General features: G+C 41.2%; 1 protein-coding gene across 2 annotated transcripts in view; it reads right to left on the reverse strand.

The window, feature by feature from the left end:
- The window catches only part of SYT10 (synaptotagmin 10), a 54683-nt gene extending 28841 nt beyond the window's left edge, over positions 1–25842 (reverse strand). Inside the window, exons 1-2 of one of the 2 annotated variants that reach the window (XM_087873101.1) lie at positions 25133–25842; positions 7484–7844 (exon numbers count right to left, since the gene is read on the reverse strand). In XM_087873101.1, coding sequence (XP_087729227.1) covers positions 7484–7844; positions 25133–25268 — 497 coding nt within the window. In that variant the 5' untranslated portion in view covers positions 25269–25842. The remainder of the gene's footprint in view (positions 1–7483; positions 7845–25132) is intronic. The other variant, XM_034403012.3, reaches the window with a different exon arrangement.
- Positions 25843–26205: the final 363 nt, after the last annotated feature.

Genomic DNA, 26205 nt, shown 5'->3' on the forward strand with positions numbered 1-26205 from the left:
AATATACCTTCGGAGGGAGAAGTAATTAAAAAATTTTTAGATTGTGCAGAAATGAATAGATTAACTATGATGATAAAGGAAAGAGAAAATTCAGAATATTTTAAGATATGGAATAAATTTTACTATTGGTTAGAAAAGAGATACAAATAAGTTTTTAAAAGAGATTGGGGAAAAAAATGGTTGTAATTAGAATATTATATTAGTGGAAAATCTTTGCAATGGTGAGATTGAAGACAGAAGAGGTAGAGAAGAGAAGAAACTTTTGAAGATAACACTGAAATGTCACATGGAAGAAATGAACGATGTACTAAATGTTTGTTTGTCTTAAAAAAAAATTAAAAGCTAAAAAAAAAAAAGTATTTGTAGGAATTGGGTTTTTTCCCCCTCTTCCCCATCAACAAGAATGCTTTTCATGAGCTTCCAAGTGAAATGAAATTGCACTCTGGAGGTAAACAGACAGTAACACAAAACTGCTTCTTCACATGTCATTTATTGTTGCCGGGAATCAAGACATAAAAACCCATTTTATCCGCAGGTCTCTTAGAAAAGAGTACAAAATAGGAGAATGCAAAATATTTAATTCAGGTTCCCCTGCCTATGCAACGAGTCTTCAGATTCAAGGTTACCATAGATCGTTTTCCTTTCAGTAGAATCATTTGAATTCTGATAGTTTTATTATTAATGCATAGAAATGGAAAACTCTTTATTGATAGCAACAAGGAACAGGATATAGGTCAAAGGACTATTCCAGCATTGATGTATATTCACATTCCTGAATATTCCTGGAATCCACATTCCATAGGATTTAGGGAATCCAAACAGAGGTGGCCTTCAAAAATTTTACCAAGGGGTTCTCTGCCCGGTTGCTGGGTAGGTGTGGCCATGGTGGGTGTGGCCTAGTCGGCCTCCTGCACCATGGTAGGGGGGGTGTTTTTGCCCCTCCCGGGCTCCAGAGGTTTTCCTCGAGCCTCCGGGAGGGCAAAAATGGTCTCCCCAGGCTCTGGAGGCCCTCTTCCGGTAGGCTCGTTTTTTGCCCTCCTCCGCACGTGCCCTGCACTTACCTGCATCCAAAATGGGCTGCGTGGGGATTCCTGGGAGGGGCGGAGTGGGGCGGGTGGGGTCAGCCAGGAGTGGGATTTGGGGGTCCTCAGAACTGCACAGAACCTTAGCTGGAGGTTCTCCTGAACCCCTGCAAACCCCCAGCAGCCCACCCCTGAATCCAGAATACTGAGGCTCACATCTATGTAAGAGTTCAGTTTCTAACAATGAACTATACAGTGACTCAATGAAAATTTCCTGTGGAGGGAAACAATATAACTCATTAGAGAATATTTGGAGTGAAGTTGACAGCAGATGTACTAGTCATACCATTTCCTGAAATGGAATGACGTGTCACTGCTACTTCTGCTGTCCACAATATCTGTCACAGCCATATCTATTCCCTTTTCTCTGTCCTTCCCAATAGATTTTTGGGACGATATTAGGAACAACATGGAGTATTTGGCTTATTTTGGGCATACAGATTATACCCCCAATGGTTCCAACTGGGGATGGTGGGAGTACTATTTCAACAAATCTGAAAGAATTTTCTGAAGGCCACAGATTATGTATATATCCATGAAATGGACATCAAAGCTTGTAGTAACTATTTACTAAGTTTTAAAGAAGATTTGGATAAATATTTGTCTGAAGTGGCGTAGGTTTTTCTGCCTAAGTAGGGGGTTGGACTAGGGGGAGAGCCTTCTCTGTGGGGGCACCTACGATTTGGAACGAGCTCCCCCCAGAGATACGTAGGATCCCGGATCTGCGCACCTTCCGCCGCGCGCTTAAGACTTTTCTATTTTATCAAGCTGGCCTGGCCTAAATCTTCCCCCTTTTTAAATGTGGAAATTTTAAATTTTTAAATTTTAAATTCATCTTATTTATAGGGGTATGGGTAAGGCGTTTTAAATTGGGGAGCCATTTTAGATTTAATTCTGTTTTAAACGTATTTTAATTGTTTATATTGTATGTTTTTTAATTTTGGCTGTTCACTGCCCCGAGTCCTTCGGGAGAGGGGGTGGTATAAAAATCTAATAAATAAATAAATAAATAAGACCTCCAAGGTCCCTTCCAACTCTGTTATTATATTGTATTGTATTGTATTGTATTGTATTGTATTGTATTGTATTGCATCGCATCGCATCGCATCGCATCGCATCGCATCGCATCCTATCCTATCCTATCCTATCCTATCCTATCCTATCCTATCCTATCCTATCCTATCCTATATTTCTTAGTTACAAGAGCGACTGGAACTAGAAGAGGAAATTAGATCAACACTCGGTTCATTACCCAGCTGGAAAGTAGTGATGGACTACCCTCCGAAAATATGGTACGCAACAGAAAAAAAAAATCCGTCAAGATTCTAATCAAGCTATGCCAACAAATCTGGAGAATTATACAATGTTCAACCAATTTGAAGATGTCTATTTACATTCCAGTACAAAATCAATGAAATTTAACAGGGTCTGCAAATTATCAGACAATATACTTAATTTCACATGGTAACAAAATAATGGTTATGATCATCCAATGCAGATTAGAGCCCTACAAGGAAAAAGAGATGGCAGGTATTCAAGCTAGCTTTAGAAAAAGAACATTATACATTATTGCTGATGCACACGGGATAGTTGAGAAAGCCAAAGAATACCAAAAAGAAGCCAGAATGAGCTTCATCGATTATAGAAAAGTCTCTGATTTTGTCAGTCTTGTCAAGCAAGGGAAAATGATAAGAAAAAGGGGGATCCCATTGTTCTCATGAGAAACTTATATACAGGTCAGGAAGTCATGGTATGGCCACAATTTAGCAAAACAGACTGAAACATCAATAACACATATTATGTTGATAACACTACTTTGATAGCTGAAAATGCAAAAGATCTTCAAACCCTCTACTAAAAATCAAATGAGAAAAATGAAACTAAAATTAAATTCCACGTGGCACACTTTGGGAGGAAAAGTTGAGTGGTGTGGTGACCTAGAGTTGGAGCTCTTGCTTCACAATCAGGAGGCTGTGAGTTCGATCCTAGATAGAGGCAGATATTTCTTTCTCTGGGAACAATGAGAATACTGTGAATTCTGCATTGGTGACAGGAAGGGCATCCAGCCAGTAAATGCTCAGCTCCATTCAGTTGCCCCGACTCCACCCTAATGCAAGGGATTACAGGGTCATTAAAAGAGTCTCTGGGAGGAAAAGTTGGTCTTTAAAGAAGTAGGATAGGAAGAATATTGACACCTTTGAACTTGGGAGTCAGAGAAGACTCCTGTGAATACCAAGGACAGCTAAGAAAACAAATTGATGGATCATTGAACAAATCTTACTTGAGGTACAAATTACCTAGCTGAAATTATCCTACTTTTTCAAACTTGTTATGTGAAGACCCAGATCTCTGGAAAAGGCTCTAATGCTGGGAAAGATAGAAGGAAAGAGAAGAGAATGACCAGAAGCAAGATGGATGAACTCAGTTACAGGGGTACCAAGTATACTGTTGGAAGAGTTGAAAGAACAGATTAAGGATAGCTTTTTAGCTGTGGTTGCTAGGTGTCAAAAATGGCTTGATGGCAAATAATGAATCAGTCAATCAAAACTGCATACATGCAACACTGGCCATAATTTGCAAAACAAAATTTTTCTATTTTTTTGTCCAAAATTTTCTATTCAAGGAAGTATTCTTTCAATTACTTCAAATGCATTTAGTCCTTAATGTTTCTTAGTGCATTAAAATTAGATGTGTCTAATCACCATCTTCTTAAATCATTTCTCGGTTGATGTGACAGCTACTGTAAGTGCTAAGCACTAGCATATTGTTCTCAGTTATGTCCTGGTAGAATTCTGATTGTTGGATAAGGAAGGATGTGAACTATTAATGGTAAAGAATAAATTGCTTTTTTTTCTAATTAAAAAAATATTTAATAGCATAAGATGCTGAGCTTGTTGATCGAAAGGTCAGCAGTTCAGCGGTTTGAATCCCTAGTGCTGCGTAACGGAGTGAGCTTCTGTTACTTGTCCCAGCTTCTGCCAACATAGCAGTTCGAAAGCACGTAAAAAATGCAAGTAGAAAAATAGGGACTACCTTTGGTGGGAAGGTATCAGCATTCTGTGCACCTTTGGCATTTAGTCATGCCAGCCACATGACCATGGAGATGTCTTCGGACAGTGCTGGCTCTTTGGCTTTGAAACGGATGAGCACCGCTCCCTAGAGTCAGGAACAACTAGCACATATGTGCGAGAGGAACCTTTACCTTTACATTTTGAAGTTGCTTTGTGTTATTTCCTACTTTAAATTATTGTGTGCCTCAGCTATTATAATCAAGAGACACACATCCATATTCATCCCAGCCCTCGTGTTTTCTGTTCATATACAGTTACTTCTCAACTTACAACTATTCATTTAGTGTCTGTCCAAAGTTACAACAGCACTGTGACTTATGACCATATTTCATACTTATGACCATTGCAGCATCCTCGTGGTCACGTGATCAAAATTCAGATACTTGGCAACTGGCATGTATCGATGATGGTTGTAGTGTCCTGGGATCATGTGATCCTCTTTTGAGACCTTTTGACATGCCAAGTCAATAGAGAAGCAGATTCATGAAACAAAAGTGTTACTAACTTAACAAGTACCAGTCCTGGAGTCTGGGGAAGGCTTGGACAAGGGCTCTGAGTCGGAGGCAGAGAAAGGGCCATCTGGGAGGTACGTGCTGCCTCCGGAGCCTCCAGAGTCGGACCTCAGTGAGGCAGAGGAACAGGGGGATCTTCTTCCCAGTGCACGCATGCACAGAGCTGCCAGAAGGCAAGAGCAGTTAAAACAAAAGGGACGACTCGGGAGTAGGGCTGGGAGATGATTGGCCCATCCCATAAGACTTAAAAGAGGAGCAAAGGCATGTGGGCCTTTGCAGGAAGCAACGTTTGTTCATTCTGTTCAGCTTAAAGGCTGAAGCTCTGTTTGATTCTGGACTCTGTGTGGCTTTGCCAATTAGGTCTTTGGCAGTGTGTCAAGGATGATAAAGGTGGGTGATTATCAGCCTTATCCCGAAGGACTCTTTACAACTAATTGGGACTCATCTGTGAATGAACAGAATTCACAGCTGTTGCAATAAAAGAGGTTTTTGGGACTACTCTTGTGTTTTAATGACTCAGGAAGCCTAGGTCAGAACACCGTGATTCATGTAACAACTATGGCAAGAAAGGTCGTAAAATGGGGCAAAACTCACTTGACAACTGTCTTTCTTATCAATGGAAATTTTGGACTCAGTTTTGGTTGTAAGTTGAGGACTACCTGTGCTATTCATATTCCTGTATCATAAAAAGGGTCTTGTAGGTTGCTTTTGAGATACTGTATTCTGATGGGTTTTCATCTATTCTGCGACCTGTTCCTACTTTAATTGTCCTTGGTTGTGCTGAGTTGCCTTCTAAAGTCATTTAGAATCAGTGTCTTTAATTTAATTTTAATTAAATGAACCTTAGATTATTTTTTTAAAAAAAAATTAATCAGTCAAACAAATGGCAGAAATAGTTATTTTGCATCCATACTGGAATGCTCCTGGTACAGAAAGGGTTCCATTTCATGGAGTATAACTTTTATGCCAGCCCTGTGCATTGTTCTACCTTAAAGTGACCAACTTTTCATTGTTTTTGTAGTCTCTTTAAGCTGTTAGATCAAATATTAGTGCCATAATATTTTCTAATCACTTAGCAGGAAAATATAGAAGTCTCATTTACCTTATGGTCAGATGTTAGGTACACTGTTGTGATTTATCACTTGCTATGTAAATACTCATTTATGTTTGAGTCTGAGAATAAAAACTAGATACAGATTGGATTGTAGGTCTAGATCAGTCCTTTTAAGCAGCTTTTCTTGCTGCTAAATTTCTTCCCTTCATTTATTTATTTTATTTTAGGAGATTTATATTGCCGCCTATTCACACATGGCAACTCAGGGCTGCTTACAGAATATAAAATCACATATAAGAACAATAAAACTAATAAAAGAAGTGTCATATAATAAATTAATATAATAAAATCCCCCCTCCACTCCCTGCCCCGGCGACAGCACCTCACACAAGCCATTTAATGGGCTCCATCCCAATCTGCGTTTCCCAGGCCCTCTGGCAGAACCAGGTCTTCGGTGCCTTCTGGAAGAGTTTTTTTTTTTTTTTTAAATTTGATTTATATGCCGCTCTTCTCCGAAGACTCAGGGCGGCTTACAATGTGCTCAGCAATAGCCTTCATCCTAGAGTATTAGAGTGGGGGCTGTTCTAATCTCTGGGGGAATGATGTTCCAGAGGGAGGGAGCCACCATGGAGAAGGTCCTTCTTCTGGATCCCACCAGGTGTATCTCCCTAGGAGATGGGACCTGCAACATTCCTTGCCTCCCTGCTCTGATGGATCGGATAGATGTGACCGGCAAGAGACGGTCCCTCAGATAATCAAAATATACTCTATATGGAGACCCACAGTATAGTGCATTTAACCCTGGATTTAAATGTAATTTAAAGCTATCATAGAACGATGTACATAACATATATTAAAGTTGACTTGAATATCATCAATTGAAACCAATACTTAACTTTATACTGTTGAATTTATTACTGTACAGCAGTGGTTCTCAACCTTGGTGACCACACCATAAAAAAGATGTTGAGACTCTAGAAAGAGTGCAGAGAAGAGCAACCAAGATGATTAGGGGACTGGAGGCTAAAACATATGAAGAACTGTGGCAGGAACTGGGCATGGCTGGTCTAGTGAAGAGAAGGACCAGGGAAGACATGATAGCAATGTTGCAATATTTGAGGGGCTGCCACAGAGAGGAAGGGGTCAAGCTATTTTCCAAAGCACCTGAAGGCCAGACAAGGAATAATGGATGGAAACTGATCAAGGAGAGATTCAACCTAGAAATAAGGAGAAATTTTCTGACAGTGAAAGCAATCAATCAATGGAACAGTTTGCCTTGGGAAGTTGTTGGAGCTTCATTACTGGAAGCTTTCAACAAGAGACTGGAGTGCCATCTGTCAGAAATAGTGTAGGGTCTCCTGCTTGAGTGGAAGGTTGGATTAGATGACCTACAAGGTCCCTTCCAACTCTGTTTTCTATTCTATTCTATTCTATTCTATTCTATTCTATTCTATTCTATTCTATTCTATTCTATTCTATTCTATTCTATTCTTTGCCACCAACCTCCTTCAAATACCTTTTGTGTCAATGGATCATAACCACAAACCACTACGACTTAACTCAACACTTAAATCATAATATTTCTTCAAGTCTTCGTGGACCCCCTGTGACAACATCACAATTCCCCAGGACCACAGGTCGAGAACCACTGCTGTCCAGCTTTTGTTTATGAATCACACTGCACCATTCATTTGTTTTTGATCCTTAATTAGGCGGTCTATTTTGTGTGAGGTTCCTATAAAAGTTTGTTTAGCTTTCTCTTACCTGGACGAAGATGTAGGCTCTGTAATCTGCCTTTGCATTCGTGCGTGTTTGATGAGATGTTCTTTTAAAGCATTTTGGACTTCTGCTGGAATGTCCGGGGAAGTGTGGCTGATTTTCATCGCTGCTTCCAGGATGTTTGTTGGGGGCTTCCCGTTTTCTTTAAGGCTTTCCTTTTTCTCGTTGGTTTCCAAAAACTCAGGGGGAACGGGAGTGGTGCTCTGAGGGATGCTTGTTGTATCTGAAGCGGTGGGTTTGCTTCGCCACCATGGCCAGCACAACTTCCAGAAGACGAAGAGCGAGACTAACAGCAAGGCGAGCCCACAGAAGCTGACGACAACCGCGAGCAGGCTGACAGAGATGTCTGCAAACAAGGGAGGAAAGGCATTCGAGTGGCTTTAATTTATTTGAATTGGTAGATTAATTCAAAATGTAATTGGGTCAATTAGTAGATTAGTCACGTTATAAGGCAATCTGAGTGCTGATTTAATCGGCTGCAAGTTGAGCTGCGTGTGTCTGTGTGCATGTGAGCCCGCCTCTCACGTGGTCCGCTTGGGAATAGGCCATGGCCTGGTAGTGGGTCGCGGTAGTGGGTCGTTGGGGACCCCTGATCTAGCTGATGGAAGCCATGGTGTTGCAACGCAAGCCCTTCCTTTTTTTCCTACATGCATCACATTACACACATCTCCCTTCTTGACCACATCACAAATGACACCATTCGACAACATTTTGGTGTGGCGCCAATTACAGAGAAGATGAGAGAAGGCCGGCTCCGCTGGAATGGACATGTCCTGAGAGCAGCACCTTCCACTGTTACCAAGACAGCCAACCAACTAGAAGTCAATGGCCGGCGACTTCGCGGGCATCTAAAACAGAGATGGCAAGATACCGTCAACAAAGATATGCAAGCTGTGGGCCTGCGCCCTGAAGACGCAGCTGACCATGCAAAGTGGCATTCAATGATCCGAAAAGCAGGCCCTGCACTTTCGGGAATATGCTAGGAAGAAGAAGAAGAATCAGATCACACATATTATGCCTAAACACATTGGCACTTTCATCGCAACATGACAACTGTTTTCACCTTTGTGATGAAAAGCAACAAGATCCTGATGATGTGCTGCTCAAACATATAACCTAATATTACACCAACTTTGAAGTGCAAGAAGAAAATATGGGGGTGAACTGTCCCCAGTCTTCCAGACCTTAAAAAAATGATCTGATCCAAAACTTTCTGCCCTTTTTAAAAAAAACAAAAAACGCCTTAAGATATCGGACTTGAAACTCATAACTCAGTTTTTAATATTTTGATATACTTTTATATTTCCATGGGAGGTTTTTATGCTTCTTTGTTTATTCTAAGATTCTTTTAAATTCACCCCTCTCACTGTTTTAGCAAAAAAGGCAACATAAAAACTGTCGAAAAGCCATTATTCTTTATTCCAAAGTACTGTTTATGTATTTTGTGTATTTATTTATCTTATTCATCAAATTTATATGGCCATCCATCTCACAGAAAGTGACTCTGGGCAGCGTACAACAATTCAATAAAGCAGTAGAAATATAAAATAGCCATTATCTAAAACCATTACAGGTAATCCTCAATTTACGACCACAACTGACCCCAACATTTCTGTGAAGCGAGACAGTTGTATGAGTTTTGCCCCATTTTGTGACCTTTCTTGACACAGTTGTTAAGTGAATCACTGCAGTTGTTAAGATAGTAACATGGTTGTTAAGTGAATCTGGCTTCCCCGTTGACTCAGAAAGTTGCAAAAGGTGACCACATGATCCCGGGATATTTGCAACCGTCATAAATATGAACCAGTTGCCAAACATCCAAATTTTGATCATGGGACCATGAGGATGCTTCAATGATTGTAAGTGTGGAGAATGGTCACAAGTCACTTTTTTCAGTGCCGTTGTAACTTTGAACAGTCATTAAATGAATGGCTGTAAGATGAGAACTCCCTGTATATAATAACCGTTGAAAAATATTAAAAACTATAAAAACAAAACTAAGAACATAGAATCATAGAGCTGGAAGGACCTCAAAGGTCTTCTACAATTCCCTGCTCAAAGCAGAAGACTTTATACTAGGGATGTCAAACTCAATTTCATTGAGGGCCGAATCAGGGTTGTGTTTGACCTTGGGGGGGGGCAGGGGGGGCATGGCCAGATCAACGTCACTTGTGTTGGAGGCACCTGTGGTGGTCTGATTGCTCTGCTAGTGAAAACGGGCTCGTGAGCTCTGTTTTCGGCTGCAACGGCCTCCTGTTTTCACTGGGAGAGGCATCATGGGCCAGTCCTTTGCTTTTTTTCAGGGCGGCCCCAAGGTCCAGATCTAAGCACCCTGTGGACTGTATCTGACCCCCAGGCCTTGAGTTTGACACCCCTGTTTTATACCATTCTTGTCAAATGGTTGTCCAGTCTATTTTTGAAAACCTTCAGTGATGGAGCACCCATAACTCCAGGAGACAAGATGTTCCATTGATTAATTATTGTCACTGTCAGAAAATTTCTCCTTCCTCTTCTGTTGGATCTCTCTTCATCAAGCTTCCACCCATTCTAAGATGTCTTTCATTTTAGCTGGTGGAAAGTTAGAGGAGAAAAGTGGCTTGAGGGCCAGAGATTTCAGGACCCTCTTCTGAACGGGACATACTACCTGTAGTTTTGATCCTTCATCTTAAAGGAGGATGATTTAGAATTCCTTCCCTACTATTTCTCAAATTATGGGGAGGTCTGAAAACCGAGTGCTTTGGTAACTTCCCTTGGTTCCTCCCTGCTGTCATTCAGAAAGTTGATAAAAACCCATTTTTAGGCCTTCGGGTACTAGTGGTCTGCTTGCAACACTATTATCGAGGATGGAGTTGGTGGTTGGTATTATTTAATGGCATGTTTATCTCATTTTTAGTGCTTAATGATAGTTTTACGATATGACAATGTTATTCTTCTATTTTTACTGCTGTAAGAGGCTGAGCATTATTTTCAACTTGCAGTATACAATTCTGAAACAAATAAATAAACACAATGATCTTTGTGATTGCCCATTTTGCCTTGAAAGTAAGAGTTGAGGGGTTGTTTTTTTTAATTACAGTGGAAATGTTGCTAAAATTCTGGTGCTCAGACCAGTATTTCAGTGAGAAAAGCAATTTTTGGCTTTTGAAAAAGTAGAATTACAAGACGATGAAAAGGTTTCAATAGTGAGAATTCTAAAGAATGATTGCAGAGACATAACATGTTTATCTGTCCAATGCATCGTTGCCTGCATATCTAGCTATCTAGCTATCTCCGAGACCGCCTGCTGCCACCGACGACCTCCCATCGACCCGTGCGCTCCCACAGAGAGGGCCTCCTCGGGGTGCCATCAGCCAAACAATGCAGGCTGGTGACCCCCAGGGGGAGGGCTTTCTCTGTGGGGGCTCCCACCCTCTGGAATCAGTTGCCCCCTGAGATAAGGAGAATCCATGACCTCAGTGCCTTCCGCCGTGCCCTTAAAACCTTCCTTTTCCAACAAGCCGGGCTGGCCTAATTCTTTTTAAGTGTTTTTAATTGTTTGGTTTATTGTTTTAACTAATGGGGCCAAATTTATATATATATTTTTAACTGTATTTTAATATTTGTATTTGATGTTTTTATTTGGCTGTTCACCGCCCTGAGTCCTCAGGGAGAAGGGCGGTATACAAATTCAAAAATAAAATAAAATAAAATAAATATAACCTCTTAAAATAAAGAAGAGCGATGCTATCATACCAATGAAGTTTGTGCAGTTCTTCCATTCTATCCAAAAACTCAAAGATTTTCTTCAATAAGAAAAACGATGGAATGTAGAGTTACCATAGTTGGATTGAAAAATCCCCCATTAGATAACCACAAAGTATCACAATTTTAAATTCCTCTTTGCTGCCATCTAATGATCATCCAGAACTAATGCAGTTGGTCCTTGACTTATAACAGTTCACTTAGCGATGGTTTGAAGTTAAACGGAACGGAAAAATGTGACTTATGACCATTTTTCACACTTATGACTATTGCAGTATCCCCATGGTCACATGATTTACATTCAGATGCTTGACAAGTGACTCATATTTACGACAGTTGCCGTGTCCTGGGGTCATGTGATCCCCTTTTGCAACCTTCCCATAAGCAAAGCCAATGGGGAAACCTGATTCACTTAACAACTGTGTTACTAATTTAACAACTGCAGTGATTCAGTTAACAAACATGGCAAGAAAAGTTGCAAAATGGGGCAAAACTCACTTAACAAATTTCTCTCTTAGCCCCATAAATTTTGGGCTCAATTGTGGTCATAAATTGAGGATTACCTATAATGCAGGGATGAAATCCAAAAAATTTCACTACCAGTTCTGTGGGCGTGGCTTGGTGGGTGTGGCAGGGGAAGGATATTGCAAAATCTCCATTCCCACCCCACTCCAGGGGAAGAGTACTGCAAAATCTCCATTCCCTCTCCTCCTGGGGGAAGGATATTGCAAAATCTCCATTCCCATCCCATTCTGGGGCCAGCCAGAGATGGTATTTGCCAGTTCTCTGAACTACTCAAAATTTCCACTACCGGTTCTCCAGAACCTGTTAGAACCTGCTGGATTTCACCCCTGCTGTAATGAATTATAAGTATAGGTAGTCCTCGAATTATGACTGTAATGGTGCCTGCCCATCATAGTCATAAGTCATGATAGTCGTAAAACTGGTTGATCACATGACTGACTTGATTTTACAACCTTTTTTACAGAAGATAATAAGCAAATGCTGTGGTCATAAAGCAAGCACTGCGGTTGTTAAACAAACCAGAGCTTTGTCCAAAACTGGAAGCAGCAGGTTTTAGCAAAACTATCATAAAATGTCCTAAAATGGTCATGTGACTGTGCCATGATGTAAACAGAGATTGGGCTGTGTTATCAAGCACCTGAAGTTTAGTCACATGACTATGGGAGGGGGGAGCATTGAAACTTTAAACCCAAGTCATAATTCACTCTAAGGTAGGTTTGTTGATTGGACAACCATTTGTCTGAAAAGGTATAGGATATCCTGCCTGAGCAAGGGGTTAGAGAAGAAGACCTCCAAGGTTCCTTACAACTCTGTTAATCTTTTTTTAAAATGCTGAATGGTTGCTAAGTGACTGTTGTAAGTTAAGGACTACCTGTAAGTTGAGGCATGCCTGTAAGTGTCAGTGGCATAAGGACATCTCTAAAATATGAGTGAATGAAGCACTAAGATAGATAGATAGATAGATAGATAGATAGATAGATAGATAGATAGATGGATGACAGGTGGGTGGGTGGGTGGGTGGGTGGATGGATGGATAGATGGATAGATGGATAGATAGAATAGCAATAGCAATAGCAATAGCAATAGCAATAGCACTAGCAATAGCACTAGCAATAGCACTAGCACTTAGACTTATATACCGCTTCCCAGTCCTTTACATCCCGCTCTAAGCAGTTTACAGAGTCAGCATATTTCCCCCAACAATCTTGGTCCTCATTTTAGTGACCTCGGAAGGATAGAAGAGCCTGGTGAGATTTGAACTGCCAAATTGCAGGCAGCCGGCAGGTAGCAGAAGTAGCCTGCAGTACTGCATTCTAACCACTGCGCCACCGTGGCTGATAACTTTATTGTCACTTTGAATGTACAGTAATCGGCATACATTAAAATGAAATTCCGTTGCATGCAGCTCTCAAAGGGTCACCCCTTCCAATGTACACTACATAAATATGACAAAATAAATAAATAAATAAATACATAAATACAAAATTATGCCTATGCCCACACATATTATATGACTCCAAAATTCCAATATGGAAGCGACCCTGGAGTCTTGTTTTTAAGTAATGTGTTGACAATGTATAGAATCAATAGACGAGGCTTTCCAAGAGTAGAGTGGTGATAAAACCTGTCCCAGATGCTTCAGTTGCTTTCTTGCTTCTTTTACAGTTATATGAAGAGCTTAACCCAAGAAATGATGGCCATAAATCATGCGCTGCTTTATAGGGGGAAAAGGTATCCTCGCTTCACAGGTCATTTCCTTCTAGCTGAGCACAACGGTCAGGAGTACCGAGCATCTGGCACACAACAGGAAACCACAGTTCATCCCTCCACATGATACCAAAGTGAATGATGATGCAATAATGGCACAAACTGTTTTCTAACAACAAGTAAATCATGTTTCATGCTCAGCAGAGGACAATAAAAGTAAGCCAAAGCCTAGTAAAAAGTAATGGAAACAAAAGAAAAAGGGGGAGGGGAAAGTTAAGGGGGGAATATTATTTACTCAACTTTGGTGGGAAGGAGCACTGCTTTCCCACGTGGACATCTGCTGTCAAAACTTGATGAGCTCTGATAATAGTTATGCTAACACGCCGTGGAATAATGCCTTCTTCTGGTCTCCTTTATAAGAGAGCAGAAGAATCGATTATCCAATCAACAAACCAGTAATGGTGAAAACATTTACTTACTTTCTTTTAGGTTGCTTGTCAATAAAACTATTTTAGGTGATGTTTATCAAAGTTTGAAATGCTATCTGGTGGTTTTGGATAGCGAGCCTTAACTAACTCTGTATACAGAGGGTATTGTCATTCTTTCTAGGATTCCTATAGGATTTAGAAAAGCGATGGAGGCATTCAGTGTTGCAAAGAGAATAAATAGCCAGCACCATCCAAATAATACTAGTTTGGTCTAGTGGTTAGGCCCAAAGGTGCTTTTTCAGGAGGCAACTGAACTTTCTTGTTTTTACTTTTGAAGACGTTTCACTTCTCATCCAAGAAGCTTCTTCAGCTCTGACAAGATACTGGGGAATGGAAGGGTTTATATTGACTGAGAATCTCTACAGACTTTTAGCTATACAATTTGGGATAAACACCCTTTGAATGGTGTGGGATTAAGAATGGATTTCCAGAGGGAAAAAAATTGCAGACTACAGGAACCAGGAGCACTATTTGGGTGACCCTGAGAACACAGATAAACCTCCAAGTGCTTCAACCACTCTCTAAAGGATGCAAATGACCATCTGTCTACAAGGAATATAAATCCTTCCATTCCCCACCATCCTGTCAGACCTGAAGAAGCTTCTTGGATGAGAAGCGAAATGTCTTCAAAAGAAAAAACAAGAAAATCCAGTTGCCTTCTGAAAAAGCACCTTTGAGACAACCATGACCTGGATGACTGAGAATCTCTACAAACTTCTAGTGGTTAGGGTTTATACATCCAAAATACTTAAAGGGCAATGTATGTTCTCACTGTGCCTGATTAATGCTTACTGAATTGGAGTAATTATAGAGTTTAGTCAGAAGCCATCCTTAATGGTTAGAGTACATTTATATCTCTCTTGTCCTGAAACTACAATTAGGCTTTTCTCATCTTGATAGTTATAAAGCTTCTAAGGTCATGAAGCCTAAGCATCAACAGATCCTAATGAATGCAGGAGAAATTATAACTATATAAAGAAACTGAATCAGAATCATCTTGTAGATCGAAAGGTCTTCCCATTCATGAAAACATTCTTCTTCTTTTTTTACAAATCTGTTCCATAGCTTGCTGATTGACACAGAACCTTGCTATATGAGAACAAGAGAGATTACTTTAAGACAATTCCTCCCCCAAATCTATCTCAGCATCTACTTCTGTCCTACTATCACAGCACCATTGAGAGTGTCCTGACATATGGCATTCTTGCATGGTATGGGAGCAGCTCTGTAGCGGACAAAAATGCTCTACAGAGAATCATTGAAACTGCCCAGAATATCATCGGGCTCCAGCTACCAGCCCTGGATGACATCTTTGAATCTCACTGTTTGAGGAAGTTGCATAACATTCTCAAAGACTCTTCCCATCCTGCTTACAATCTTTTTGGACTGTTGCCTTCTGGCAGAACATACAGAACAATTAAAACTCGGACCACACGTCTTCTGAATAGTTTTATCCCAGAGCTATAATTGCACTCAACAATGAACTAAAGGGCCACCATCAGTGAGCTGTTGGACAGCATTCCTTGGTCTGTTGTGTGGATGTTTGGGTGGTTTGGGGTGGGGAATTTGTGGTGGGTGGGGGTGTGTTTGGGGATTGTTATGTGTCTTGGACCTGGTCTTTGGGTGTTAAGTGAATTTCATTGTATGGCTATACTGTGTATACACATACAATGACAATAAAGTTATTATTTATTATTATTATTTATTTATTAAATAAATAAGGAAGCTAGACAGAAAATTATCTAAAACACAACCAGTGATTCCATATATTGCCCAGTTTCCCTACCTTGTCAGTTAGGATTGATGACTCTCATTTAAACAATCTCTGGAGAGGTTTTCTCCTCTAACTAACATGGACGTGTGACCCATTTTTATATGTGGGCATAAATTCAAGGTATTGGTTCTCATCTTTAAAGCGCTCCATGGCTTAGGGCCTGGGTATTTACGAGACCACCTTCTGCCAGCAATAACCTCCCACCGGCCAATCCGCTCCCACAGAGAGGGTCTCCTCAGGGTGCCGTCGGCCAAGCAATGTCAACTGATGACCCCCAGGGGGAGAGCCTTCTCTGTGGGGGCACCCGCCCTCTGGAACAAGCTACCCCCAGGAATGTGACTGATCCTGGACCTCCGTACTTTCCGTCGAGCTTTGAAGACCTTCCTATTTCAGCAAGCCGGGCTGGCTTAAAATTTTAATGGGTTATTTTATGGGTAAAGGGTTTTAAATTTTGGGAAGCCAATTTGATTTAATTCAGTTTTAATTTATTTTAATTTTTATATTGCATGTATTTTAATCTTGGCTGTTCACCGCCCTGAGTCCTTCGGGAGAAGGGCGGTATACAAATTTAATAAACCTAAACCTAAATGTGTGAATAGCTGTATGCTGATATTGGCAGAAGATTTTCATTTAGGAAGTAATCCTGGTGGAAGTGCCTTCTGAATGGGCAGGTGTACTCAGATGCACGGAGAGGCCTTTGGTTGTGCTGAGTCTTTGAGAAATAAGATGCTGGGATTGTGTGTGTCAAGGAATGCTTTGAAGCAGTTTTCCCAACAATCCACCTGCATGGACTTTAGGCTACACTATAACTATAACTACAAGGTAATTATTTGGGGGAGGAGAATTGCTTTAACTTCCTTTTATGTACATATATCCTATTCCATTGTTTGGGGATGTTGAGGATAAGAATAAAAACAAATAAATGTTGATGTATTGTTTTAGAATGATCAAAGGACTTCACAAACATTTTCCCCTCTAACTCTGAAAGGTATAATAAAGCAGAAGTGGCATTTTAATTAAAGTGACATAATAACAAAATAAAGCTGCCTTTTGTTTGCATCAGATCATAAATGTTATCTATCTATTCCAGGATTAACTGTGTAAACAATTAGCAATGCTTCATATCGCCAAGTGGCGTCTGTCTCCTGCATGATAATGAAACAATGTTAAAAATCTCAGAATTTGTGGGAGGTTTTGTGAATTTTTTTTTTTTTTTTTTGCAATCTCATGGAAGATCATGGAGAGTCTGGGGGGGAAAGCCATTGTGCCAGATCACATATGGGGCCAGAAAAAGTAATAAAGTATATTTTGGCTTGCAATTAATCTCCAGAGTTTGAGCCCAACAGTCCTTCAAGACAAGCAAACAATTGGAGATGCCAGGAACAGAACAAGGTATGTTTGCATCAAAGCTGAGCTATGATTCCACCCCAAATATAATGAATTTAAAGAAGAGATACATGATTTTGAAACAGGACTATCTGGAACATACTTTGGTTTCTTAGCAACTACAATATATTAATGGGAAAGGATGGTGAGTAGAAATATTGCGCCGAACCTATCAAAATACTTGTATTTTGATCACATAGTACTTTTGGACTATTTTTGTGTCTTTACAACTTAAATGGTACTCTTCAATCTGTAACTTTACTGACACATGGACAGCTAGTGATTGCAAATATTAAACACATCAGCTTCCATCCTTTTCCCAGGAAAAAGGAACATACTAAATAAATATTAATCTTTAGAAATGGCAGAGATCGCCTACAATCTGGATTGCTTTTAGTTGAATGCTTCTTGTGTAACTGTGCTTATATTTCATCTTTTCTTTGGGAGCTCAATGCAGTTAGACAGGAAGCTTCCCCCCCCCTTTTTTTTCATTTTATCCCGAGGAATAAAACTTTGAGAGGTAGATAGCTTGATGTCCCGATGTCACCAGTGAACGCCATAGTGGAAAGCCAATTTAAATCTCTTGTTTACCGTATTTTTCAGAATATAAGACCAGAGTGGGTTTCAGCAGGTTCTGACCAGTTCTGAAGAACTGGTAGCAGAAATTTTGAATAGTTCGGAGAACTGGTAGTAAAAATTCTGACTGGCCCCACCCCCATCTATTCTCTGCCTCCCAAATCCCAGCTGATCGGGAGGAAATGGGGATTTTGCAGTAACCTTCCCTTGGAATGGGGTGGGAATGGAGATTTTACAGTATCCTTCCCCTGCCACGCCCATCAAGCCACGCCCACCAAGCCATGCCATGCCCACCAAACCACGCCCACAGAACCAGTAGTAAAAAAAATTTGAAACCCACCACTGTATAAGATGCACCAGAGTATAAGACGCACCTACCTTTTTTGGTGAGGAAAAGAAGAAAAAGAAAACGAGCAATTTTGCCTCGTTGCAGCAAACAGCAAACAGCCTTCTTTACTTTCATTTTCAGCATAGCATGATTAGAACAAGGAAAAAAATCTGCTCCAGCAATTTACCTCTTTGCAGCAAGCAGCAGAGCCCTGCGAAAAACAGCTGAGAGCAAATCGGCTGAGAGTCCGGAGGCCGATCCAATCAACTTGTGCTAATTAGGCTGTGCTGAAGCTGAAAGCTGTTTTTTCTTGCTGTTTACTTGCAAGGAGGTAACTGCTGTGAGGCAGAGGCCAAAGGGTGGGGGCCAGTTGGTGGGTGGGGCTACATTCAGTGTATAAGACGCACCTAAATTTTCACCCCCTTTTAGGGGGAAAAAAGGTGCTTCTTATACTCCGAAAAATATGGTACTTATTCCCAATTTACCATTGTAACTGCTAAAACAATAAGTTTTGAATTAAGTTTTGTTAGGCTTTTCCAAGGCACTGTCATGAAGGATTGTACATTATTTCTCTTGAAGCTTCGTGAATACAGTTTGGATTACAGCTAGATGATTTTGGTCAATGTCCATTTTCCTAATCACTTATCAGAATTTCAGGGCTGATGGGGAGGACTCTAATACTTAAAGTACTGGAAAACATTCCCATTCATGTCAAAATAGCCCCTAATTTGTGTGGAGCAATTAATATGTTTAAGTCCACAGTGACAATCATAAGTGTGTCTCAAATGTTACCTCAAATGTGACAGAAAATTTTGTCCTAAATGCTGAAAGATGATCTACTTGTAGGTTATCTTGTGGTAATAATGATAAGCTTTTACAGAAGCAAGGTGGGAATAATCATCGGGGGCAGGGGGGGATGGAAAGTAACATTTATTTCTGACTTCGTACAATGTCAGCCCCCAAAGCTATGCTGTCAGAAGCTGGACAGGAAGTTGTTGTCAAGATCAGTAGTTCAGCAGCTGGATACTTCAAGTAAAAATTGTTTCTACCTGGATCAAATTAGACTTTTGTACAAGCAACTGAAGTTCGATCTAGCTACCTGACTGAAACAGAATAGCAGACTTGTAAATGAAGGCAGGAACCTGCAAATTGAATCATGTGGTTTCAAACTGCTCTGTAGCTTTTGAAGCTGTGTGAGGGTTCTGGAGTCCTTCTGGGAAGGTGACAGATACAATACCGCACAACTTTACTTTCATGTATGGAGAACCCTGAGGGGAAAGCTGAGGGTGTGATAGGCACCAACAAGTATTCTGAAGAAGCTTCTTAGATGAGAAGTGTCCAAAGAGCCTTGGGGGCGCAGCAGATTAAGTGCTGTTAACTAGCACCAGCTGCCTGCCATTACTGCAAGTTCAAATCTCACCAGGCTCAAGGTTGACTCAGCCTTCCATCCTTTCAAGGTAGGTAAAATGAGGACCCAGTTTGTGGGGGCAATAAGCTGACTTTGTATAAAAAAGAACACCGCTTGGGGGGGACCGAAAGCCCTACTAAGCAGGTATATACAAAATTATGAAGGCTGTTGCTTAACGCATTGTAAGCCACTCTGAGTCTCCGGAGAAGGGCGGCATATAAATCAAACCAATAAATAAATAAATAAATAAATAAAAGTTTTCAAAGAAAAAAAACCCCAAGAAAGTCCATTTGCCTTTTGAAAAGCACCTTTGGGACAACCATGACCTGGATGATTGAGAATCTCTGTAGACAGAGCTTTTGGGAGTGTCCAGTACTGCTTTAGGCTTCATTTGGTTTCTTAGCTGTCAACCACAAGCCCCACTGATGCCTCTGCTAATTAATTAACACAGGTTATTGTAAAATCTCATACCTGGGGATGAAGTCCTTTTAGGAAGAAATTTTCTGATAAATTATATTATATTCCGGTCATTTTCCAGTGATCACATGCAACAAAGTTATTATACTATCCCATAGGGAAAGTGAGTGGTCATTCTTACTTTTGTCCAAAATACATCAAATGTTACAAATACACACTTTTGTCAGGTTAACTCGATCTCTGAGGAAAGGAAGGCAAGCTAGTTGACTAATATTCCAATCTTTTGGACCAGAAAACCTAGTGATGAGAGGCAGCAAAGAAAGCTGCCTTTTAAGGACAATTGAGAATAATAGAACAGAATAAAAGAGTTGGAAGGAACCTTGGAGGTCTTCTAGTCCAACCTCCTCCTCAGGCAGGAAACCCTATACCATTTCAGACAAATGGTTGTCCAATCTCTTCTTAAAAACTTCCAGTGTTGGAGCATTCACAACTTCTGGAGGCAAGTTGTACCACTGATTAATTGTACCCACTGTCAGGAAATTTAAACTTAGTTCTAGGTTGCTTCTCTCCTTGTTTAGTTTTCATCCATTGCTTCTTGTCCTGCCTTCAGATGCTGTGGAGAATAGCCTGACTCCCTCTTCTTTGTGGCAACCCCTGAGATATCGGAACTCTGCTATCATGTCACCCCTAGTTCTTCTTTTAATTAACCTAGACATACCCAATTCCAGCAACTGTTCTTTATATGTTTGAGCCTCCAGTCCCCTAATCATCTTTGTTGCTCTTCTCTGCACTCTTTCTAGAGTCTCCACATCTCTTTTACATCGTGGCAATATAAAAATATTTCAGTGCCATGCCAAGAACAATATCTTAGAAAAGCAATCAGAAAAGTATTTTAAAGTGTTTCTTTTTAAAATGAGTCTGGACACTTTATTTATTTATTTGCTTATTTATATTTCATTTTCATTTCATTTATTGGATTTGTATACCGCCCTACTCCCGAAGGACTCAGGGTGGTGAACAGCCACAGAATAAAACACATAAATACAAAATTTAAAAACAGAATAAAACCGAATTAAACAATTTGGCCGAGACAAATTTAAAACATCCAATAACACCTTTATTATTTTTATAAATAACTCAAGGTGGCAAACAAACACTACACTCCTCCTTCCTCCTATTTTCCCCACAACAACAACCCTGTGAAGTAGAATGGGTTGAGCGTGTCTGGTCCAAAGTCACTGAGCTGGCTTTCATGGCTAAGGTGGGACTTGAACTCAAGTCTCCTGATTTCTAGCCTGTTCTTTAATCACTAGACCAAACTGACTTTTTTTTTTCTTTTGTATTGGTTTAGTACAACTTTGGATAACTTATCTTTGGACAATTTGCAGATTGCTCTCTACTTCTTTTTTTTTTCTTTTCTTGCATTTCTGCTATCTCTGCATTAAAAGAATGAGCAGGAATGGATGTTTTAAAAAGCATTGTGGTGAAGCTGTTAAAACTATTCACCTAAACCAAACCCAGGTTCATAATTTCTAAGGGAGCTCTCATTTCTGCTGTTTTTCACCTTCATGCAAAATTGAGCATATGCATGTTTTGATGCTTCCCTATTATAGCCTAGGAATGAAACTTTTAAAATCTTGAAGATGTTGGAATTACAAATTCTTTGAATCTTCAAATTCCAGTTAAGACTGATTCATTCATACTGGCCTGTTATTGATATTTTTTCAGTTTGAACATTCTTGAGGATATTACCAAAGATAAAATGAACGTCTGGAGGATTGTGGTCTATTTTTTTTAAAAAAGAAATTGGATTCATCAGATAGCAATAGCATTAGCACTTAGACTTACATACCACTTCATAGTGCTTTCCAGACCTCTGGAAGATCCTTGTCTAATGAGTTATAATGAATTAAGAATTAACTAATGGTTAGTGAAGTCTGACAGAACTTGGGTTATAATATGAATTTTGGAAGTGGTTATTATATCATTAAGGATGGGATAGTTTTAACAGACTTTTTCCCCGAAGAATCCATCAGTGAATTACCACCCATGTTCAAATATATTACTTCTACATAAAACCGTGGATTGAATAGCACCCAACTGAATGATAGAGTCATAAAGTCATCATCAAAACAGCCTTTTCCCCCATATCCACAAAACTGACTGTTTTTCAATCAACAGACACATAACAAAGACCTGATTTATTGAGAGTAGATAAATAAATGTTAGAACTGAACTTTAACAGTTTTTAAAGAGCAAATCCAAATTTTAAACAAACTGGCAACCAATATAGCAGCAACAATAGCTCACATTATCCTAGGCCAGTATTTCTCAACTTTAGCAACTCTAACAAGTGTGAACTTTGATGCTGGCTAGGGAATTCTGAGAATTGAAGTCCAAACATTTTAGAGTTGCCAAACACTGTGCTAGACCTTAGCCAGTTGCTCTTTGCACTTCATTCATGGCAGCTCAACAAAATGGATTTTCAGTTTTCTAGTCTTCTTTTATTGAGAGCCTGTTTGCTGTAGAATTTTAAGGCATCATGCTAGAAACTGAGAGATGGTGAGTTTTAGTGTTGTTTTAGGCAAGCTGGGAGACTCTGTGAGAACCCTAGGAAGAAGACAATAGCAAACCACTTCCAAAAATCGTGCTGTGAAAAAAGTCTTGATTTTTCTAAAGCAGTGTACTTCTCAACCTTGGTAACTCTAAGATGTGTGGGCTTCAATTTCCAAAAATCCCCAGGCAGCACTTCTGGGAATTGAAGTCCACACATATTAGAATTTCCAAAGTTGAGAAGCACTGCTCTAGAAAATAGAAATAGCGAAAGAAATTTAAGGCAAGTCTGCATCATTGGTAGAGTTTAACCTGACCAAAGTGCTCTGAGCTTCCCCAGTTTATTCAGATAGGAGACCACCAGAGCCTTTTATGAGTATTCACTGGAATGTGTGACTATCTGAAACTGGGAAGAGTTATAAAGTGAAATCTCTAATCTGGGGAACGTTACATCTTCTGTAGGCATGTTCAGCAGTTTGGCTGTTGCCACACTGAATAGCAAATCTGAAGAGAGTTCCACTCAGTTTCATATACATGTAAGCAGTACTCTTGGACACAATTTTGATCCCTGATAATGCATGAATAAAGTTCCTAAGAAGTCTATAAGGCATATGGTAACTTTCAGAGGAAATACAAACTTATCTACAACTGTCCCAAAGGTTTTTTTTTTCAAGAGGCAACTAGACTTTCAGTTTTTTCTTTGAAGACATTTCGCTTCTTGGATGAGAAGCGAAATGTCTTCAACTCTGAAGAGCTGAAGAAACTTCTTGGATGAGAAGTGAAACATCTTCAAAGAAAAACAAAGAAAGTCCAGTTGCCTCTTGAAAACAAGCATCTTTGGGACAACCATGACCTGGATGACTGAGTATCTCCATAGACATTTATCTACAATTGGAAACCCACCTAGAGCAGTTGACTCTTTAACTATAACATCTCTGTCTTATCTAGCTCCAGATTTAGCTCATATGCTCCCTTCCTACCCCAAAACTACCTATAGCTCACTTGTATGTATTCCAGTTAGCAACAAACAGAGACAGACCCTTTCCTAGCTTTTTTTTTTAAAAAAGCAAGCTACCGGAACTGGAATATTCTACGTGCAAAGCATGTGTCCTGCCTCTGATCTATGCCCTCCCTGCTCTAGATTGGGGAGGCATCTGGCTGGCCACTGCTGGAAGCAAAATACTGGACAAGATAGATGGCTGCCTGATTAATCAATGCTATTATTCTGACCTTATGAGATGCAATGGAAAACAAAAGGAAATACCCCTCCCTCTTTGGAGAGAAGGGCAAGGACACACAAATCCTATCTCCACAGACCAATGGTCTCTTTCTCTCAATCTCTGTCTGTCTGTCTGTCTCTCTCTCCCTATCCCACAGGGGGGATAACACATCTGAAGCATTCCTGCTGGTTCCTGACACCTGTTGCCTTGCACCTAACTTTGGGCAGCCCTGCTCAGAGGAACAAAGGGGCAGGGAGACTAAATGCATAGGAACATTCCCATTCCTATATATTCAAGTCTCTCTAACCTATCTGGGATGTTCCTATCAATAATAGGAACAATAATGTTCCTTTCAACAACAACAACAACAACAACAACAACAACAACAACAACAACAACAAATGTGACAGCAGAAGTTTCATTTAAAAGCAGTCTCTACTCTTTTGCAATAAAAGCATAAAGCCCTTTGATCCTCAATTATTGGAAACCAAGGGGAGAAAGATTACCACAAAAAATGTGTCGGTCTGTAAACACACAACCCGGTAACAGTAATTCCTTTCAGAGCTGGTTAGCGAAAGGCAGAGCCGGGGATAAAGAAAATGCAAGGTAGAAGACGCAGGCTTAACCTATGTGGCTACCTTGCCCAAGGCTTGTTGTCTGGCGGATGAGCGATTGTTGCCACCGCGGAGAAAGACAAGCCAAGGTTTATTCTTAGAATTGGCCCAAAGCAACCCTAAACAGTCTTTCTGGGCAGATAAAGCGTGCTTCCAAGACAGCCAAAGACACTAGAAAAGGACTAACTAGTCGAGGATAAAAAAAACCCGGAGCTTAACGTCCGCAGCCCCCAAACTTCACCAAGTCTTTCCCCCTTGTTTCTCCCCGCCATCGTTAGAGAAGTGGTGTAGGGTTTCCTGCCTAAGCAACGGATTGGAGTAGAAGACCTCTAAGGTCCCTTCCAACTCTTCTATTCTATTCTATTCTATTCTATTCTATTCTATTCTATTCTATTCTATTCTATTCTATTCTATTCTATTCTATTCTATTCTATTCCATTCCATTCCATTCCATTCCATTCCGAGTCGATCGCATCTTTCCCCCGACTCTCGAGTGACTTGGGAAGTGAAGACCTCTCGCCACGCTTCGGGCTGAATCCGGGATTTCCTGGTCCCTGCCCGTGATCCAAATCCTTCCGCGAGCCCAAACGTTGGAGGCGCTTCGCCCTTTGCCTTTTTCCTCTCCAGGGAGAAGAAGAAGGCAGGAAAGAGGGGGAAAACTTCAACTTTTTTTCCCAACGCCTACACAACCCCGATGCCATTAGTTGAGGAAACCTGGCTCTCTCTCTCTCTCTCTTTCTCTCTCGCCCCCAACGCCTCTCTGCGAGTCCTCCTGCCTTTTGTCAGCAAACCGCGCAGCGCTCGCCCAGAAGGCGGACGAGAGGAGACGCGAAGGAGGAAGAGAAGAAGAAGCCGGGACGAGCGAGGGAGCTGCTACTCTACCTGTGCGCCTTATACCTTGGTTGGAGGTCTCCAGAGGAAAAATGCCCGAACATTTCTCCAGTTCCACTTGGCCACCCAAGCACAGCTCGGAGATGATCTGCAGAGCTTTGTGGCACAAGCCGCTCACCCCGTCTTCCTTGGGGAAACTCATCTTCTTCAGCGCTCTTCCACTCTCCCTCTCTTTTTCTTTTCTTTTTTCTTTTCTTTTTAAGCCTTCTCTTTCCTCCTCTCGACCTGAGCCATGCTTCTCCCGACGGGCATAGGACGGCTTCCCCTCCACCTTCCTGCTCTTGGATGGTCGCCCGCGGTAGGACTGGAAAGAGGCATCTCTCACCTCCCCACCCCGTGAAACCCGGAGAGTTCCAGCTTTCAAGTCATCAGTGCGAAAGGAGCGGGAGGAGGAGGAGGAGGAGGAAGAGGAGGAGGAGGGACAGAGAGGAGCAGAGAGATGTGCTTAGCAGCAGCAGCAACAGCAGCGGAGGAAAGAACAGTCCGATCCGCACGTTGCAAAGTGAGTCGAGATTCCCCTCCGAAGAACAAGGACGCCTAACTCGGGTGGAAAAAAAGCCACGGGGGACCAAAAAAAAATAAATATCTCACGGCACTTAGCAACGCCTTTTGTTGCTCGAGGGCATCGGTAGGCAGTTGGTCCAATGGCAGCAGAGCGCGGCTGCTTGGGAGGAGTACAGGTGATGAGCGCGGCGCCCGGTCCTGGGAAGCCCGTCGAACGGGATCCGCTCGCGCTTGGGGGAGATGGAGACCCGGGGAGGGAGGAGGAGCCATGCAATGCCGGGGTGGTGGTGGGGGGTGGGGTGGGGAATGGTGGAGGGTGGAGATCATGAACCCCATCGCGGTAGAGGCGAGCGGGTGGTCCACCTTAGCCTCTCGAGACGACCCGGCTTCTGGAAAAAAAAGCTTGAGATGCAACTCGTGGCGCCGTGGTGGAACACGGGCAGTGGGGAATTGCGAGGGGCTGGCAGAAAGGCAGCACCTTATATCAGTGTCTGCGTGGGTGGAAAACAGAAACAGAGAGAAGGAGAGAGAGAGAGAGACAGAAGGGGAGACAGAGAGAGAAGGAGAGAGAGAGA

The sequence above is a fragment of the Pantherophis guttatus genome, chromosome 7 (genome assembly GCF_059756535.1).
Source record: "Pantherophis guttatus breed Tessera chromosome 7, ASM5975653v1, whole genome shotgun sequence".
Taxonomy (NCBI): domain Eukaryota; kingdom Metazoa; phylum Chordata; class Lepidosauria; order Squamata; family Colubridae; genus Pantherophis; species Pantherophis guttatus.